We start from the raw sequence: 20,176 nt of genomic DNA, 5'->3' as shown, positions 1-20,176 counted from the left end.
CAGTGAGCACGAAGAACCTAACAAAAACTCTTTGGATATTGCCTCAAACCTTTCCACTTTTCCATTTTTCCTCTGCTCTTTTCTGTCTCTATTTGCATGTGTATATCGCGTGTGCATGCTAGCGTGGGCATGTCACGTCAACCAAATTATAGTTTATGTTCAAGTTTAATAAATTTCAACTTTTCTTCTTTAAACCTAAGAAAACCTGTTTGTGCTGGTTTCTTTACCTTATGATTGGAAAGTGGTAACAAGGATTCACCAGGGGGGAGCTAAAAACACAGTGTGTTTAAAATTAAACCCTGTTACAGTAAGACCAGGTGAAGGCTGAGATGAACCCCCAGACACCTTCCTCACCATCGTAACAGAATCTATTTATATTGTATTTATGGGCATGGGAATTTATTGTGAATTAGTGGCTCATTGTTTTCACCACTTGCAATTGAATCCTGTGATTTGCAGGATTTTTATATGTAATTTTGTTATTACACACAGTAAGGAGGAAAACCGGTTTAAAATATGGTTTCAGGAGCATGCATGTGTCTCATGAACAGAACTCAGATCAGACGTTATCCAAATAGTGATACTAATTCCACACGTGTGGTACAAAGAATTAAAATTGTGGTATGTTGTTTGTATTATAAACATAATAACAGATACCAGCGAGTGATTACAAGGCTGTAATTTAACCTCAGGGTTCATTCAAATTATAGGTTTTGCTCTCGCAGTCTGTGGTATCTGCATGCCTTGGTTTCCTTGCTGATGTGTGATTGCCCCAGGGAATCCATTACTCCGTGTGTATGTTTTGGAACAGGTAAACAGCCTGGGAGTTTTGTTGAGAGCACAATTTCACATTGCAATATGAAGGCTGATGGATGCCACATATTGTATTCTCCTTGTCTGCATGCGTGTAGCGTGAAATAATAGCTCTGTTTGTTTTGTGCTCTGCATCGCGCACTGTGCCTGCAGGTTGACAGATGCACCGATCTTCCAGTCTGGCTTGCGTGCTGGGAAGGGGACAGCTCTGATTGGTGGCTGTACACGATGTTGCATTCTCATTGGTCTATATGCGCTTCTCCCAAATGGTCCATCTCAAGCGGGCTGTGATTGGCGGTCGTTTTTTTTTATGCAGTTGCATTTCATTGGCCGTGACTGCAACGTCACGATTTTGATTGGCGGCGGACGCGACTCCTTGTCTTTGATTGGGAATTGAAGTTTGTGGGCGGGGCTGACTTTCAACTGGCAGTTCTGGGTCCCTTTAAATGCCCGTCAGCTGGGGACTGAAAGCAGAGAGCGAGAGGGGAGTGCTGTTATAACTAATTGAGGGGGGGCTGAATATCTCTAATGAACAGCAGTTCCATCTGAGAGAGAGAGAGAGGGGAAAAAAGCACCATCACAAGGGGCAGTTAAAGACAAGAAGAGCAGGCACTCCCAAACAAAGGAGCAAGTCAATGCTACCATCAGAAGCTGCTGCAGGCACAACCTTGCCCTGCATCTGGGCTACACTGTGACCAGGTATCCCAGCATTAAGGTGAGGCACCTTGCAACTGCACAGCTAGAGAAAAGAAACGTTATTTGTCTTTGCATTAAACTGTAGAAACCACAAAAAAAGAACATGTTAACAGTGGGAGAACATGATATTTATTTGCTATGCTAATTTGCTTGCAGAATAACCGTAATAAGGAATGCACTAGAATAATTAATACTCTGCAATGAGACGAATGAACGTACTATTAATATTATATATAGTTATATGCATATGTATTAATTGCATATGCGTTTTTCTCATATATACAATATTAATTGCATGTACGTTGTTCTTCATTGCAAAGTATATGTACAAACACACACACATACATACAAAAAGTGAGGCGATGCCCGTGGACAAGGGAAGATTGCCGGCTGCAGGAATGGCAATGGTTTAATATATGCTCATGTATTGGATGCAATGCAGAATGAGAGGATGCAGGGCTAATCCTGGCACGAATGCAGCCGGCTGGTCACCAGGACCACTGGTTTCCGGTATCCAGCTGATGCCTCTGCCTTTCGAATTCATTGTGTTACTGCGGCGCGGTGGGTTTCCATGTAATTCGGAGTTGTGTGGCTTCTCCTTAAAGCCGATTTGTATTTTGCTTAATAAGCAAATATCCGACGTTTTAGAGAATTTGAGGAGAAAAAAAAATGCCTCGTGCAGTGTACCAATAGTACAACAAATAAAAGGCATCGAACGATATCAGCGGGTTCAACGGGGATGCTGTTTTATTACCTTATGGGGAAAGGAAGACAATTGTTGTTCTGGCTCTCTCTCGAGGGATTCAGAAAGACAGGTGCTGGAGGCTTGTTGTGCGATCAAAAATAATTATAATCTTGCAAAAATAAATTTGCATTGATCTCTCTGCATTGGATGCAATTTTGGGGTGTTTTGTTTTTAAAGCAAAACAGGAAGGATTAATTGATAGGAGCTGTGTTTATATGGATAGGTCAGTTAGTGTGTGCTTAAATAGTATTGACGGTGGATGAGAATTACAGGAAGCCTTTACTTCAAGTCTCCCATTACAGTGCAGTAATAGCCATTCACCTGTTCAATGTTGACTGCGAATCTGTTTGGAAATGTTTGCAATGCTGTCTCCTTTTATTAAACATACCTGATGCTGTTGTGATCATGATCCGTGCCAAGCCCAGCATTGAATCGCCAGAGTAGTAGAGTTTAGATGGTGCTGCATCTTGTAGTTGACGTGCCTGTTATTTTATTGAGCTGCTCCTTGTGTTTCTGTATCCCTGACAGTTTTCTGATGATCATTTCTACTCGTTCTAATTCCAATCTTCATGACCGAGGCAAATTAATGAATATTAAACAGTCTTGATTCTAATGAGCGAGCAGCATGGGAATTGAAGTCAAGATCCGTTTTATTTGCATAATTAGCAAAAGAACCAGAGGCGAGATGAGATTTTCTTTTACGCAGTGAGTTGTTGTGATCTGGAATGTGCTGCCTGAAGGGGCGGTGGAAGCAGATTCAATAGTAACTTTCAAAAAGGGAATTGAACAAATATTTCAAGGGGGGGGGGGGGATTTTTGCAGTGCTATGAGGAAGGAGCAGGGGTAGTGGAGTAACTGGATGGCTCTTTCAAAGAGCTCGAATATGCACGATGGGCCGAATGGCCTCCTGTGTTGTGTTATTGTATGATTCTGATACGCTGATGTACATATAAAACATTTTAAAATGTAAAGTTCTAAGTATTTTATAAATCCTAATATTCTGCTAACTGTATGCTTTAATGGTATATTTAATTGAAGGATGCACCATAAATTATGTCTTGTTTCCTAAGCACCTTGATCCTCCAGAGTCCCAGACCCCCTTTAAATATTTTCTGCTCAGTGAATTTTGAAGAGCAAAATCCATTTTGATCCATGCATTTTAACCGGTGTCTCTGAATTGCAGTGTCAGGATAATCAGTAGGATTAATATTCAGCCTCTCGCTGCAAGGCAGGCTGGAGGTGACGCGCGTTATTTACAAGGAGATGTTTTAATATTCTTAAAGGCGCTGTATTGGGTATTACCGGGTGTGTCGCATCGAGCAGGCTGGTCACGCAATATTGGCGATGCATAGAAACAGAGAAAGATAGCGAGTTGCACACACAGAGATTTAAACAAAGGAGCAGTGAGAGAGCAGGAGATGGCAATAGAAAGGCAGAGAGGAAAACAGAGAAATTCAGGGTGAGAGTGAGATAAAGAAAGGTGGAACTACAAGGAGGAAAAGAAAATAGAGACAGAAAATAAGTAAAATACAAATGGATAAATAGCGACAGTTCAGGATAGATGGATGGAAATGGAGAGAAGGAGATAATTGGGAAGGAAAGAAACAGAAACAGGGAAGATAAAGAGAGAGGGACGGGAGAGATGGAGCTAGAGATTAGTCCTTTTCACCCCCTACCCAGATAGACCTACCCCTACCCTATCCATCACCCCCTACCCAGATAGACCTACCCCGACCCTATCCATCACCCCCTACCCAGATAGACCTACCCCTACCCTATCCATCACCCCCTACCCAGATAGACCTACCCCTACCCTATTCATCACCCCCTACCCAGATAGACCTACCCCTACCCTATTCATCACCCCCTACCCAGATAGACCTACCCCTACCCTATCCATCACCCCCTACCCAGATAGCATCTTTCACTGTGCTTAATCAAATGAAAATACAGTCACAACTGAGTGATTCCAAATATCCCTCTCTCCCCAGCACTAAAGGTCTTCATGTAAACTGTTTGGCAAGTGTTTATTTTGTTTCTGGAGAATGCGAAATCAAGCATAATTTTCCTCACTGCAACATCACCCGTCGGGTGTGTGATGATGCTTCTCAACATGGCTTTCACCCTTACAATCTTTGTATTTGGTAAACAAACTTTACTGAAAGGACAATAAGGAAAATGTTCAATTAGACTCAGCTCTCCATATTCTCTGAAATTGCACTAAATTGGCATTACAAATATTGTGAGAGAGGAGGGGCAGCTGAAAAATGAGATGTTACCTTGAGGGTTTGGATCAATGGAGTTGACTATGGTAACTGGTCTGGAGTTTCCTTCCTTCTCTGAGAGGACACTGTGTCCTGACAAGTGGTTAATCTTCACATGTAAGCCTAGAAAACAAAGTCCATAACATCACAGTTGAACCTTCCTTTTCTTTACTCACTTTCCTCCAGTAGTAGAGGAAATACATTGGCAGCGGACTAGTTCTAATTTTAGTGTTGCTTCACTCACCCCAGGTAAGGTCAGCTATCTAGGCACAGACCAGGGACATTTGGGTGCTGTGTGGTTGAGTAGCAGACAAAGTAGTAATTTTAGTGACTGAGCCACTTGGGAGAACCTGGCTGGTAGTTTCATCCTCTCAAAACATGCGTTGACCTGAAAAGAGTCAGTACACTGACTTTGTGTTTTCTGGTTTTGAGCCCCACTCCAGGGCTGGAGCACATATTCTAGGCTCCAATGCAGTACTGAGGGAGTGCAGCACTGAGAAAGGGGAAGTCTTTTGAATGAGACATTAAATCAGTAAAAGATTTCATGGTACTCTTCAAAAAGCAGGGATTTTTTTTTTTCAAGGTGACCTGGCCAACATTGCCAAAAGCAGATCATCTGGTCATTTATTCATTTGCTGTTTGAGGAACCTTTCTGTGCACAAATTGGTCAGCATATTTGTCTACACAATATCAGTGACTGCAATTCCAAAGTAGTCCTTTGCTTGTAAAGATCGTTGGGACACCCAAGGATGGGAGATTTATAAATATATACTATACAAATTATTTTCTTTCACTTCTGGTCTATTTTTTTTTTATTTAGAGATACAGCACTGAAACAGGCCCTTCGGCCCACCGAGTCTGTGCTGACCATCAACCACCCATTTATACTAATCCTACATTCCTACCACATCCCCATCTTCCCTAGGGGCAACTTATAATGGCTAATTTACCTATCAACCTGCAAGTCTTTGGCTGTGGGATGAAACCAGAGTACCCGGCACAAACCCACGCAGTCATAGGGAGAACTTGCAAACTCCACACAGGCAGTACCCAGAATCGAACCCAGGTCCCTGGAGTTGTGAACCTGCGGTGCTAACCACTGTGCCACTGTGCCACCCGTCTAATTGTACAACAAAACATTTCAGGATAGGTGCAGCATGGATGGGAGATAAAACAGAGCTCTTCTTGGCAATATATAATATCTGAAAACTTCGCCTCAGTGGGGATGCCTTACTAGAGCAGAACCCTATCTCCTAATCTCTTGTGGCTGCAAGTGAAGATGATGGAGCCAATCAGAATTTACCTGATGCTCTGCCAATCTTATGCTCATATTTGAAATAAAAGAACATTCTGCTCCATTTGATGTGTGCTTAGTACTGCAACTTTGCATAAAGTGTACCAGGGGCAATGGAAATAGTGGTGCCTGAGTGACAGCAAATCATCTGTTCCTAGTCCTAGGAAAGATTGTTGTCACTGCGAGGCACAGTGATGGATGAGAATTCCTAAGGTGGGTTTAGTTCAACATTTCTGGTTCAAACGGAGTGTCGGGATTTAAACCCGTGATGATGGAGATGTGTTGACAATGCTTCATTTTTCCTGTAGGGAGAAAGGTCTGAATTCTGAGCTGGGGGTGATTTCAATCTAGTTTGCCTCCATTAACGACCATGAATTCTTCACTGATGACTCGAGGAGCGAACGATGTTCTGGAGGAGCTCCAGCTGCTTACGGCTCAGAACCTGGAGAGGCTGGAGGTGAATAAGTACTACGAGGTGATTAGAGAGCTGGGAAAAGGCACCTATGGCAAGGTTGATCTGGTTATCCATAAGATCAGAGGTATGTAATGATTGCAGCTGCACTTTTTATTTTCTTTGTAGGCAGACACTTGGGACTGCATTGAAATGTCCTCTTCCTTAAGACCAAGTCCTGGCATCAGATATGAGTCAGGTTTGTTAGTGGGCCCCTCCACCCATTGCCCCTGTCATCACTGACCTACAGTGTTTCCCCCACACCAACTCCCAATGCCTTCAATTTGCGATTCTCATGCATATGTTTAAATCCCTTCATAGTCTCATCTCTCCCTGTCTCTGTAGTTCTCGTAGCTCTGTGACCCTCTGAGAACAAAGTGTTTCTTTGAATCTGGACTTTTGTGCACACCACCCACCCACCGTTACGCCCCCCACAACTGTTACCCACCATTGGTGGTCTTGCCTCAGTTGCCTAAGCCCTGGAATCTCCTCCTTAAACCTTCCCACCTTGCTGCCTCTCCTTCATTAAAAGGAAAGCTTGCATTTATGTAGCATCTTTCACAACATCACAAAGACATTTCTAGCCCAATGAGGCACTTTTGAAATGTAGTCACTTGTAATATAGGAAACACAGCAACCAATTTTCACATAGAAAGCTCCCACAAACAGCAATGAGATAATGACCAGAGAATCTGCTTTTTGTGACCCTGGTTGAGGGTGTAAATATTGACGAGGAATAATTCCCCTGCACCTCGTCCAAATCATTCCATGGGATATTTTATATCCACCTGAGGGAGGCAGAGAGGACCTCGGTTTAGCATCTCATGGAAAGGACAGCAGCTCCAACAATGCAGCACTCCCTCAGTACTGCACTAGAGAGTGAGCTTAGATTGCTGCACTCCAGTATCTAGAACAGGATTTAAACCCACAACCTTCTTACTCTAAGGTGTGAGCACTACCACCTGAACCACAGCTGTCACCTAGCATGTATATTAAAACCCAGCTCTTTGGCCAAGCTTTTGATCATGGTGCACCCCTCCCTATATCTCCTTTATTGTGTCAGCATCCATTTCTATCTGACTACACTCTTGTGAAGTGACTTGAAACATTTTTTGCATTAAAGATGCTATATTAATATAAGTTGTTGTTATTGTTCTTCAGTTGCAATACAAAGCTCCCTCTACAAAACCCTGGCTACATGACTTTACTTCATATCATATTAAATAATGGACTACTTCAGGCTAGATGTGACACAATGTGTATTACAAAACAGAGCTCTCTCTCTATGTTTCCCTGGCAACGTACAGAGTTTCAGCCTAAAGCTGTGAAACACACCCAACTACCAAAGTGACATTCACATTATCCTTGTGGCTGCTTTGATTCAGATTGGTCAGTAAATGGAGAGTAGTGTTCAACTCATTTTGTGCTGATACCATCAGCTAGACATTGAAGTGTTGGCAATGTTAGTCGTCATCAGAGAATTCATTCATATGATGTGGGAAATCACTGGCAAGTTCAGCATTTATTGCTGTTGAGATCCCACTGAATGACATTCTAGGCTGTTTTAGAGGGCAGTTAAGAGTCAACTACATTGCTGTGGGCCTGGAGTCATGTCTACCCAGATTGGGTAAAGATAGCAGATTCCCTTCCCCAAAGGGCATTAGTGAACCAGATGGGTTTTTATGACAATCCAGTAGTTTTACAGGCACCATTACTGCTGCTAGCCTTTTGGTTGCAGATTTATTTAATTAATTGAACTTAAATTTCCCCATCTGCCTTGGTGGGGTTTGAAATCACATGTCCAGATCATTAGTCCAGGCCTCTGGGTTACTAGTACAGTAACATAACCACAACGCTACCATACACCATACTGTACCCCAGAGAGAGGAGGTCTTCATTGCCCACTGACACCACAGTTTGGCCTAAATTGGATACCCACTTCCATGAGGTGGCCAGGCAGTAATCTAACATATTGCACCATCCAGACTCTCTCAATAAGTCACCTCTATCTAGTCTGGATCAGGACCTCTGATCCAGAGATGTTTATAAATAGAAAAAAATTACCAGACATACAAAGCAAGTTCATCAGTGTCTGAAAGAGAAAATAAAGGTTTGCATTTTGCCTCTCAGGAAGTTCCAAAGCCCTTTACAATCAATGAAGTACTTTTGAAGTGTAGTCACTGTTGCAATATAGGAGATGTGCCTATCATTTTGTGCACTGGTCCCACAAACATCAATGACTGGATAATGTTTTAGAGACGTTGGTTGAGAGATAATATTGGCCAGAATCCCCCTGCTCTTCTCCTAAATAGAGGTCTCTTACATCCACCTGAGGTGAGGAAAGGCAAGGCCTTGGTTTAATGTCTCAGCCAAAAGACAGCACCTCCAACTGTGCAGCACTCCCTCAGTACTGCACTGGAATTCCACGCTACATTTTGTGCTCCAGTCTCTGGAATGGTACTTGAACCCACGACCTTTTGACGCAGAAGCAAAAGTGCGATCAACTGAGTCACGTGATGTTAAAGCAAAGGCCCTGTTCATTTGAACTGTGGCACAAAATGGCTTCTCGCACAGGTGAGGCTTCTGGGCTCTAGCTGGCCTGGTTATTCAGAGGTTGAAGCTTGGGCTATACCTCTACCCTCCTAGTTCAGATGAAACATTTTATCTGCACGTTGATAGATCCAGATGGATCTTAAATATCCCATATTACAAACTGAAGAAGATCTGGGAATTCTCCTCATATCCTCGGCAACACTTTTTCCTCCACCAACCTAATAAAATTACAAATTAATTGGTCATTCATCTCATTGTGGTTTATGGACTCTTGCTGTGTGGAATATAGCTGCTGTTATTTGCCTACGTAACAACTGTTCCTGTGCTTCAAAGTAATTCCTCATGTGAAGCACTCTTGGCACACAATAAGGTGCTGTATAAAAGTGTATCCCAACTTGCCATATATTGATGTACCTGTAGTGCATTTTCTGTATTTCATTTTTGCTATTAAGCCATTTATTTAGAGGGGAATACTTTGTTTTCTTATCCTAGGTGTGTCCTTCTCTGGGTGTGCCAGAATATTTTTCAGCCCTTTCTATAAGTGCACAAACTGAACAGAGATGTGACAGTTGGCATGTTTTAACACAGCTGACAGTTTCAGAATTAGAAACCTGTCAAGGAGCCACACCTTGGGTGGAGGGAGGTCTAGCTATTCTGGGTGATGTGCTGTTCAGTAGGAATTTAATTAATCAGCATGATATAGGGATCTGACAATAGAATTATTGATTCCGTGGACCTGCCCTGTTTGTGTGTGTGTGTGTGTGTATGTGCAAGTAGTTTTTTTTAACTTACATCTACACTTCGTGTGTGTGTGTGTGTGTGTGTGTGTGTGTGTGAACTCCTATGTGTACGTTTGCTTCCGCTCACAACTTGGTCTATGACGCTTAAAGCCGGTGGGGAATGCACATAGGGAGACATTCTATCTATCCAAAAAGAAATATCTTGCATTTATATAGCGCCTTTCACGACATCAGGATACCCCCAAAGCTCTTTACAGCCAATGAAGTTTTTTTTCCAAGTGCAGTCACTGTTGTAATGTAGGAAAAGTGGAAGCCAAATTGCACACAGCAAGCTCCCACAAACAGCAATGTGATAATGAACAGATAATCTGTTTTTAGTGATGTTGGTTGAGGGATAAATATCAGTCAGGACACCGGGGAGAACTCACTTGCTCTTCTTTCAAATAGTGCCATGGGATCTTTTGCATCCACCTGAGACGACAAGTAGGTCTTCGGTCTAACGTCACATCCAATAGGTGGTGTGGTGTGGTGCCCCCCCCCCCCCCCACCCTCATCACTGCATTGGAGCATCAGCCTAGATTTTTTGCTCAAGTCTTTGGTCTGCAACTTGACCCCATGACCTTATGACCCAGAGGCAAGAGTGCTACCACTGATACCACCTATCATGCTCTCTCCCTGGAGATACATATTCCATTTGCCTAAGCCCAGAGAATCTTAGATGAAGGTTGTCAGTGCGAAGGGAGTGCAGCCTCCCAGAGCGCACAAAGGCACAAACTAAAACCAAGCACCTTATGGATATGGTAATGTCATGGTTATAATACTGGCCTCGTAATCCAGAGATCTAATAGTAATGATGCCTAGTCTGAAACAGATAGTGATATCTAACTAGCTTTGTCCAATTGTCCCACATATTGCTATTTGGTGATGCTCAGTTTGGCCCACACATTGGTATCTAGTGATGCCCAGTTTGGCCCACACATTGGTATCTAGTGATGCCCAGTTTGACTTATGCAAATCTGTCCAACAAGGCCTCAACTAATCCAGGGAATGTGAGTTCAAATCTCACATCATTGTAGTTTGAGAATTTGAATTCAGTTTTTAAAAAATCAGGAAATTAAAAAGTTAATATCAGTAGAAGTGACCCTAAAACTGTTGGATTGTCTTAAGAACCGAACTAGTTCACTAATGTCCTTTAGGGAAGGAAACCTGCCGCGCTTATCCAGTCCGGCCTACATGAGATTCCAATCCCACACCAACATGGTCAACTCTTAACTACCCTTTGATGACACTCAGTCATGTCTTTGGGGATGGGAAATAAGTGCTGGCATTGCCAGCAACATCCACATCCTGACAATCAAGAAATTTTAAGAACTAGCATCAGATTCCCAAAAAATTATTGAGGAGAACACCAGATATCCAGAAAAGGCAAAAGATCCAGGTGGGAAATGAGGAGAAATCTTTTTTATGCAGTGAGTTGTTGTGATCTAGAATGCATTGTCTGAAAGGGTGGTGAAAGCAGGTAACTTTCAAAAGGGAATTGGATAAATAATTGAAAGGAGACATTTTCAGAGCTATGGGGAAAGAGTGGGGTGTGGGACTACTTGGATAGCTCTTTCAAAGAGCCAGCACAGGCACGGTGGGCTGACTGGCCTCATTCTGTGCTGCATGATTCTAATGGGCCAAGTTCCTGCAGCAATAGGAACCTGGATTAATGTACTCACAAATCACACAGCACTGACAGAGGTTCGTTGACTTCAGGCTCAGCCCGTTGTAGAACAGTGAGATTTAGTCACTGCCCATGAATTTGACAGTAACATAGGATTATGGGAAATAGGAGCAGGAATAGGCCATTTGGCCCATCGAGCCTGCTCCGCCATTCAAACAGATCAAGGCTGATCATCTACCTCTACGCCATTTTTCCCAACTATCCTCATATTCCTTTATGTCATTAGTATCCAGAAATCTATTGATTTCTGTCTTGAACATGCTCAATAATTGAATTTATATGGCCCTCTAGGGTAGAGAATTCCCAAGATTCACCACCCTCTGAGTAAAGAAATTCCTCTTTATCTCAGTCTTAAATGGCCTGCCCCTTATTCTGAGACTGTGTGCCCTTGTTCTAGACTCACCAGCCAGGGGAAACATCCTATCCACATCTACCCTGTCACACCCTGTAAGAATTTTGTAAGTTTCAATTAGATCTCTCATTCTTCGAAACTCTAGAGAATACAGACCCATTTTTCTCAATCTCTCCTCATAAGACAATCCCACCATCCCAGGGATTAGTCTGGTGAACCTCCGTCGCACTCCCTCTATGGCAAGTATATCCTTCCTTAGGTGAGGAGACCAAAACTGTACACAATACTCCAGGCACAGTCCCACCAAGGCTTTATACAATTGTACCAATACATCTTCATTCCTGTACTCAAATCCCCTTTCAATGAAGGCCAACATACCATTTGCCTTCTAAATTGCTTGCTGCACCTGCATATTAGCTTTTAGTGACTCATGAATAAGGACACCCAGGTCCCTCTGAACATCAACTCTTCCCAACCTCTCACCATTTAAGAAATACTCCGCCTTTCTGTTTTTTTCTACCAAAGTGGATCACTTCACACTTATTCACATTATGCTCCATCTGCCATGTTCTTGCCCATTCAATTTGCCTGTCCAAATCCCCTTGAAGCCTCCGTGCATCCTCCTCACAACTTACATTCCCACCTAGTTTTGTGTCATCAGCATATTTGGAAATATTACATTTTGTCCTCACATCCAAATCATTTATATAGATTGTGGACAGCTTGGCCCAAGCACCGATATCCCATTACATCCACCAAAATGACTCAAGGGTGATGAGAATTGAATTTACATCAAAAAATGAAGGGATGACTTAGCCCTTGTAGGGTCAGAGACACTGTTAATGATTGAGGAGAAAGGAATGAAAAAGTTGACACCAACCATTCTTCTAACTGTAAATCCAGTTTTGCTTCTTTGAGTTCATAGCGAGATGTTTTAGTCCTATACCTCCCTACCCGAACGTCTGTATTCCTGATTACTGATTATAGGGTCACCAACTGTGGGTGGATGCATCCCTGGAGATTACATCACATGTCCTCCCACCTCCAACTGCCCCACCCAGTCAAACAGGCTTTTCTCCCACCTCCATTTTTTTTTTAATTAATAAAAATAAGGGTTCAATGAAAATTGGCAAAACAGCAACACACTACTTTTGAGAGCCCTGATGGTTTTCCTCCTGGGATTACTTACAGCAGTGTCCTGGAGATTGATCTTTGACTACTTGAGGCTTGGGCTGGCAATCCTAGATTGAAATGCAGCCCTGAGACGACCCAGTATACCAGGAATCAAAGCCTTGCTCACTCACAATTAATTAAACATTTCAAACCTCTGTACAGGAAGTCTGATTTTGACTGGTGCTGTTCCAGAGCCAGACCATGTCAAAATCCTCAGGTCTTAAGACATGGACTCTTCAAACTGTTAAGAACATAAGAAATAGGAGCAGGAGTAGGCCATTCAGCCTCTCAAGCCTGCTCCCCAATTCAATAAGATCATGATCTGATTGTGACCATAACTCCACTTTCCTGCCTGTCCCCCGTAACTCCTAACCCCCTTATAGATCAAAAATCTGTTTCACTCAGCCTTGAATATACTCAATGACCCAGCCTCCACTGCTGTCGGAAGTACAGAATTCCAAAGATTCACAACCATCTAAGAGAAGAAATTCCTCACCTTCGGCTTAAATGGGAGACCCATTATTTTGAAACTGTGCCCCCTAGTTCAAGATTCCCCTACAAGGGGAAACATCCTCTCTGCATCTACCCTGTCAATCCCCCTCAGCATCTTATAGGTTTCAGTAGGATAACCTCTCATTCTTCTAAACTCCAATGATTGTAGGCCCAACCTGTTCAACCTTTCCTCATAAGACAACTCCTTCATCCCAAGAATCAACCTAGTGAACCTTTTCTAAACAGCCTCGAATGCAAGTATCTCCTTTGTTGTTAATTCTGCAATTCCAAACTGCACCCACCAGTGGTCCTATTTAGTCATGAGCTCCCTCAAATGGCAGGACAAGGTACTACAGCTTTTCAGTTCACTCCACTGGTCCAATGATCCACACTTCATGTTTTCTGCAGGTGTTGAAACACAGAACACAGCTCAGATCTCCCCTCTGGTGGGATTCATTCTTGAGAGAAAAATCATTGTTCCATCTGTGCCCCTCTCCTTTAATACCCTTCTTAAAGTCTCATCCTCATGTTCAAATCCCTCCATGGCCTCACGCCCTCCCGATCTCTGTAACCTCCTCCAGCCTTATAATGCCCTGAGATCTTTGTGTTCCTCCATTTCTGGCCTCTTGTTCATTCCCACTTCCATCACCCCACCTCTAGCGGCCCTGCCTTCAGCTGTATAGACCCTCAGCTCTCGAATTCTCTCCCAACTCCACCTCTTCTTCTTTAAGAGATGCCTTAAAACCTGCCTGTTTGACCAAGCTTTTACCCACCTGTCCTAATATCTCCTCCTTTGGCTCAATGTCAATTTTTGCTTGATTATGCTCCTGTGAAGCTGTGTGGGACATTTTACGACAGTAAATATGCTGTGTGATTGCAAGTTATTATTGTTATTTATGATGATATTAAATGCTAAGCTTACAAACATATGACGGGCAGGAAAAGACTAAATGTTCCATCAAGCCTGCCTCACAATCTCTGGAATGTGAGCTTCTGTGTGTGAAACAATAAAACTTTAATTGGTACACAGACAGCGAATTAGATTGGCTCAGGCCTTAAGGAATGAGTGTCTGAGAAGATCAGAAATCTCCCAGATTTGATCCCCTGTTTTACTAAGTTACTAGACCGTAGTCAGGGGGTTAAGAGTATGACAATTGGCTTTGCAGCCCCTGAGTTGGGGAGGGAGAATTGGACTAGCTGCTGCTTGCTATCTACTGATTCATGTTGGATCAGGTGAGGACAATGATGAGTTTGGCTTTGACATCTACCAGTTTGTAATTGTCCTGCTCATGCATGTTGTCTGGGATCACCATATTAGGGCACTTGACTAAATTACCAGAGGGTGAGGATATCTTGAACCCCACAAGGGGTCAATGCCTTGGTGCGATTAGACTGCCCCTTAAATCTGTTGCACTGTGAGTCTCCAGTCCCAGCTGTGGGAGGTGTGAGCAGGACTGAACAGCATCCGCAGAGAGATGGAGATAATTAGAGTGAGACTCGTCTGGGCTGTTCTCATGTATCTCCTCACCAATAGTTCAGAATGCACAGCAAGAGTGACCTCTTCAACAGACAACCCAGCCACACAGAAATGAGACTGATTAAATCATGGTGCAACTTTCAGAACATTTATCTTGTTTTCTTGGCTGGAATTTTATGTGGCGGCGAAGGGCACCAGCCAAAAAGTTGAGGGTGAGTCCGCCTCTGCCAGGCCTGGATGCCGTGCAGTGATTTTATGTGGTTCAGGTCCTTAATTGGCCTCGGGCGAGACTTCCACCTCTCTGAGGCAGGAAGTCCCGCCTCCAAGAACTGCCAACCAATCAGCAGGCTGGCAGCTCTCAGTCCCAGCAGCGCCACCGGGAGCAGTGGCTACGGCTGGGACTGCACCCAGCATGAAGAGCAGCAATGGAGGAGGCTCCAGAATAAAGGTAAGTAGATGGGACCTTGCTGGGGACAATTGGCCGGGTCCTGGCGAGGCAAGGGGGTTCTATTGAGAGTGGGGGGGGGGTGCGGAATGTAGTGCAGTAGAGGCAGCATGTGCCTTGGGGGGGGGCCCCAGCCCACAAGGAAGCCGCCAGGTTTTACTGGGCAGCCTTCTGAGGTCCCGAGCTGCCTGCCCACCACTGGTAATATACCAGCACCGGCAATTAATTGGCCTGGGGCGAGCGTGCTTTTTGTCATCGCCACCACCGCTCATTAAATTGCAGCGGGGGCGGAAGGCAACAGGAACAGCACCACCCGCCTTCCACTCAATTTTACGCCCCCACCTCGCGCCTCCAGCCCGTTCCCTCGGCTGGGGGTGGGGGAGGGCGTAAAATTCCAGCCCTGATTTCTCCTCCATGTTCCTTTCAGGTGGCTTTGTTGATGCTTCGGGTGACCACTTTAGCAGGGAAGGAGAGTACGAGGGTGGGTGAAGAGTAGATAGTAGTAAACATGTTCCCAGCGTCCAGCTTTTTGCCTTACCATGGTTGCTTGAGGAAGCGGTGGAGAAATATAAATTGGATGGAGTTTGGCGCAACTACTGAGCATTTGACTACCAGCTGGAAATTTGCAGGCATAATCTGATTGTTACCTCTATTATTATGGCCGAATATGGTATGGTATTCAGGCTCCATTAGTCAGTGATAGATCAAATTGACAGAGAAATGGTGGTATGTTTATGTTTTGGATTGGACCCCCACTGGGTGATGCGGCAGAAAGGTGAGATGTGGTTTCCACCTCCAAGCTGTGGCATACAGAATCACTCTTGTCAGCCAGGCTGCTGCTGGGATTCTTCGTGTAGAAGCGGAGCCCTTCTCCTGGGTGAAGAAGGGAAAGTGTGAAGGGGGAAGTCCTGATAGGACCTCTCTAGTAGTCAATCAAGAGCCAAGGTTGCTTGTGCACCCTTCCATCTGCAGACAGTGTGTGGCACAGGGAGGGCAAGAGAAATGGAGAAAAATACCTCCGTGTCAACCCCAGAACGAACCTGGGAGTATACTGAGGAATGATTGAGGCTGCATATATTCTTAGATGTACCATTCGTTCAACCATGTTGGCATTCCAATTAAATATTATAAGGCTCAGTTATTTCCAACATAGGTCCTTAGAACCTCTTTATTAATTGCTCTAAACTAGTGCAATTCCCTGATTTCGCACTTGGGAAGTCAAGATCAAGTAGTCTCCAGGCAAAATCAGGGTTAGAGGGCAGAGGAAATAATTGTATCAGGCTGCACAGGTATAAGTTATTTAATAAGGTATGAACAAAAGGAACAATACCTTCATATTACTACTAATAATAGTAATAATGATCGTAATACTGCTAATAATACTTCGATTTGATATTACTTGATGACAATCTGGGAAGTAGAGTTGGTAGGAACACAGGAATTTCTCGGCTGTTCAGATGAACTGGGAACTGCAATAATGAGGTACTAGAGCACCACTGCTGGTGGGAGGGTAAAATTACAGCATGACAAGTCTGGCAAATTCCATTAGCACTGGGGATATAGGAACTTAGAATGGCAAAGATGACACAAAAGTGTGACAAAAAAGTGACAACTGGAAGTGGGGTTTTGCCCACAGGAGTGAGTACAGACCAAAGATTTTTAATGCATTATATTGATGAGGCTTCTGGAGGTAGAGCTTCTCTTCTACACTGACTCCATTGGATTCAATTTTGGACATTGGAATATCTGCACTTGTAGTCTGAATGGATCTGGTGGGATCATTTGCTGAGTTTATTTTGCTGACAGGAGCTATGCCTCAGGAAATTGCAGGCCGCACAAATGCAAAGCAGTAACTCTTCAGAATGAGAGCCAGACTTGGAGCTGGCTTGAGCCAATCCCATTGTCAGTGTAACTACGGAAACCATTTGCTCTGTTTTATTCTGACCTGTCAGTGTAACAACGTCGGTCACAGCATTTCAAGCAAATCCATTGTGTACTCAGCATTTTTGAGACATTTCTAAGAGATGTGATAAAGTAATAAAGTATTCTTTCTTTCTTTCATACCAGACTGTTAGGAAAGCTCACAGTCTGAATACTCGACGGATATCATGTAGCATGTATTGATCTATGGTTGACAGGCAGTTGATTTGCTTTAAGAGCCATCACAGTGCTGCAGGAGTATTGGAGCCTCCAACAAGAGGCAAAGTTCCTGATTATATTCTGTGTCTAATAGTGCAGACATCATTCAGTTGGAGTGGGCATGCAGTCCTTTGTAAGTAGTAAATACTCACATTTATACAGTATCTTTCATGTCAAAAATACACAATGAATTCCTTTTGTTCAGGGCAATGACTGTTGTACACCCCCATCCTGTTTAACATCCTGTAGCTTGCAGCAAACACCCAAGGAGGCTCGTGACCCTTTCATGAATGGGAAGGTTTCTGGTGGCTGTTCGCTGTGTTCTACGTTCCCCACAGCTTATTTCTTTTCCTAATCTGATTCAAGAGACAAATTTCATTTCCTTGTTTGCTCCTTCACAGACTATTCTAACTGTCACATACTCAACATCTGGGCCTAGATTCCCACTCCCCACCACTCCCCCCGCAAGCCGATGACCATTCATCAGCAATGGTACAAAGCAGCTCCTGTCCAAATAAGTTAAAATTGGGTCCAAGAGTCCTCAGATTGATTGGCAGGCAGGTAATCAATGGGAATAAAATTATCCACTTTATTCTCTTCTCACTCCAGGTACCAAAATGGCCTTGAAGTTCCTGAGGAAGAAGACCACCAAACTGAAGAGTTTTCTCAGAGAATACAGCATCTCCCTCTACCTGTCAGCATCACCCTTCATCATTGACATGTTTGGGATAGCCTTTGAAACTGATGAATATTATGTGTTTGCCCAGGAATATGCAACTGCGGGGGATCTGTTTGATATTATTCCTCCCCAGGTACACACTGCCTTCATCAGCAATTAGACGACAAACCGTGCTGTGCTTGATCTTCTCCTCTATAGCTTCCTTTACTCCTATTGGCCATTTTCTGCTATTCAGTTACCTTCTTTGCGCAAGAGACAATCCCTTATTAACTCATGATTAAAAATGAGTGTATAAAAGTTTTCTTTAGAATAAAGTAAAATGGAGAATCATTCCTTATAATCAGCTATCTTGTTACATTTAAGTTTGAAGGTGTGTTATGTAATCCCCAGGTCTTAAATCATCCATTCCTATTGTCCCTGGGTCTGAAGTCCTCCATTCCACTATCCCTGAAGTTCAGGTCTTCCATCCCATTAACCCTAAGTTTGAGGTCCTCCATCCCATTATTCTTGAGTTTATGAATTGTTCATGGCACCTTCCTTAATTTGAGGTCTCTAATCCACTATCTCTATTTTGGAAATCCCTTATCCCACTATCACTAGGTTTCAAATCTTCCTTTCCATAATCTCTGGGATCAAGAATCTCCATCTCACTATCCCTGGATTCAAGGACCTCCACCTTGTTATCCTTGGGTATGGAGTCCTCCATCCCATCGATGTTAGGTTTGAGGTCCTAAATCCCAATGTTTCTGTGTCTGAAGTCGCATGTGGTTCATGAAGAGTCCAATATTGGTAACATATGTTTCATTGCTTTCTCAAAGGTTGGCCTTCCTGAACAGATTGCCAAGCGCTGTGTGCACCAAGTTGCCTTAGCTCTGGACTATCTTCATAGCAGGAAGCTGGTACACCGTGACATCAAACCAGAGAACATCCTCATCTTTGACAAGGAGTGCCGCAAAGTTAAACTGTCTGATTTTGGGATGACTCGTCGGGCTGGCACTCCTGTCAAACGGGTGAGTGGTACCATTCCTTATACTGCCCCAGAGCTCTGCGATACCTCCAAACATGAGGGCTTCTCAGTGGATTACAGCATTGATGTCTGGGCTTTTGGGGTGTTACTCTTCTGCATGCTCACAGGAAACTTCCCCTGGGAGAAAGCCCTACTTTCAGACTCTTTCTATGACGAGTTTGTGAGATGGCAGAAGCGCAGAGGTGCCAGCGTGCCATCACAATGGAGGCGGTTCACTGACGATGCTCTCCGCATGTTCCGGAAACTTCTACCTGTTGAACCAGAGAGGAGATGCTCTGTCAAGGAGATCTTCAGATACCTGAGTTATCGGTGGATGCTGGACACAGATTGTAGTAACAGCATTGCTGATGTGAGCTCCTCCTCTGAAGAAGATCTGGTGGCCAGGATGAAGCAACAGAGCCTTTCCCCTGTATGCAGTGTTGCCAAGAACACCATTTCCGTGGAAATGCCATCCTCTCGCTTCTCCTCCATGACAACATCTAGCTCCCTCTCATCTAACAGCAGCTATGAGAGAGCATCGAGGGAGAGCAATAACACCAGAATTCTGGTTGCCACACCTATTGAAATCTGTGTCTAGATCACACTGCACAGGGTCCAAGATGTGGGCGGTTTTAAATGTGATAGGAAACGTGTTTTAAAGAGTAACAAACTTATTATTACCGAAGGAATTCTTGCTTCAGGAGTCAACACGAGTCACTGACTGGAGCTCAAATTCAGGCTTCCAACGGGGCTCTCTCAGACATAGCTCTTTGAAGCCTTCACCCTAAGCTGTTTCTTATCAGTTGTGACTGAGTTGCTTTGTGTCTTTGGGTCAGTCGAGCTGAAAGGTGTGAGGCGTAGGACTTGGCCCAACCCTAACACTTTTAAAGCAATATGCTCAATTCGTGTTGATGCGATGGGTGACATCAAGAGAGGAAGCAGCACAACGGTCCAAAGAACTGGGCATGACCGTAGCAAGGATCTGGACCGATAAGGATCAGTTCCTGTGCAAGGATCCTTTTTATTATATGTTAAGAGCGAAAGACAAGGGCATTGCCCAATGATCAAGCTGTGGCAGCTGCTACTGTTCAAATGACTTTCTTCCTAAGGGCTGGTTAGTGTTCACCTGGA

The 20,176-nt window shown here is 43.8% G+C and overlaps 1 protein-coding gene across 1 annotated transcript; it reads left to right on the top strand.

Moving 5' to 3' along the window:
- The first annotated feature begins 1,332 nt into the window (after positions 1-1,332).
- LOC137384535 (serine/threonine-protein kinase SBK1-like) lies at positions 1,333-19,742 on the top strand. Its single transcript, XM_068058676.1, has 4 exons — positions 1,333-1,528; positions 6,121-6,351; positions 17,970-18,172; positions 18,858-19,742. Exons 2-4 carry the CDS (start codon positions 6,183-6,185, stop codon positions 19,641-19,643), a joined length of 1,158 nt encoding a protein of 385 aa, XP_067914777.1. The 5' UTR covers positions 1,333-1,528; positions 6,121-6,182; the 3' UTR covers positions 19,644-19,742.
- Positions 19,743-20,176: the final 434 nt, after the last annotated feature.

Source organism: Heterodontus francisci, chromosome 26 (assembly GCF_036365525.1).
Source record: "Heterodontus francisci isolate sHetFra1 chromosome 26, sHetFra1.hap1, whole genome shotgun sequence".
Classification (NCBI taxonomy): Eukaryota; Metazoa; Chordata; class Chondrichthyes; order Heterodontiformes; family Heterodontidae; genus Heterodontus; species Heterodontus francisci.
The sequence above is the reverse complement of the archived record's forward strand: the minus strand, read 5'-3'. Positions and strand labels throughout refer to the sequence as shown.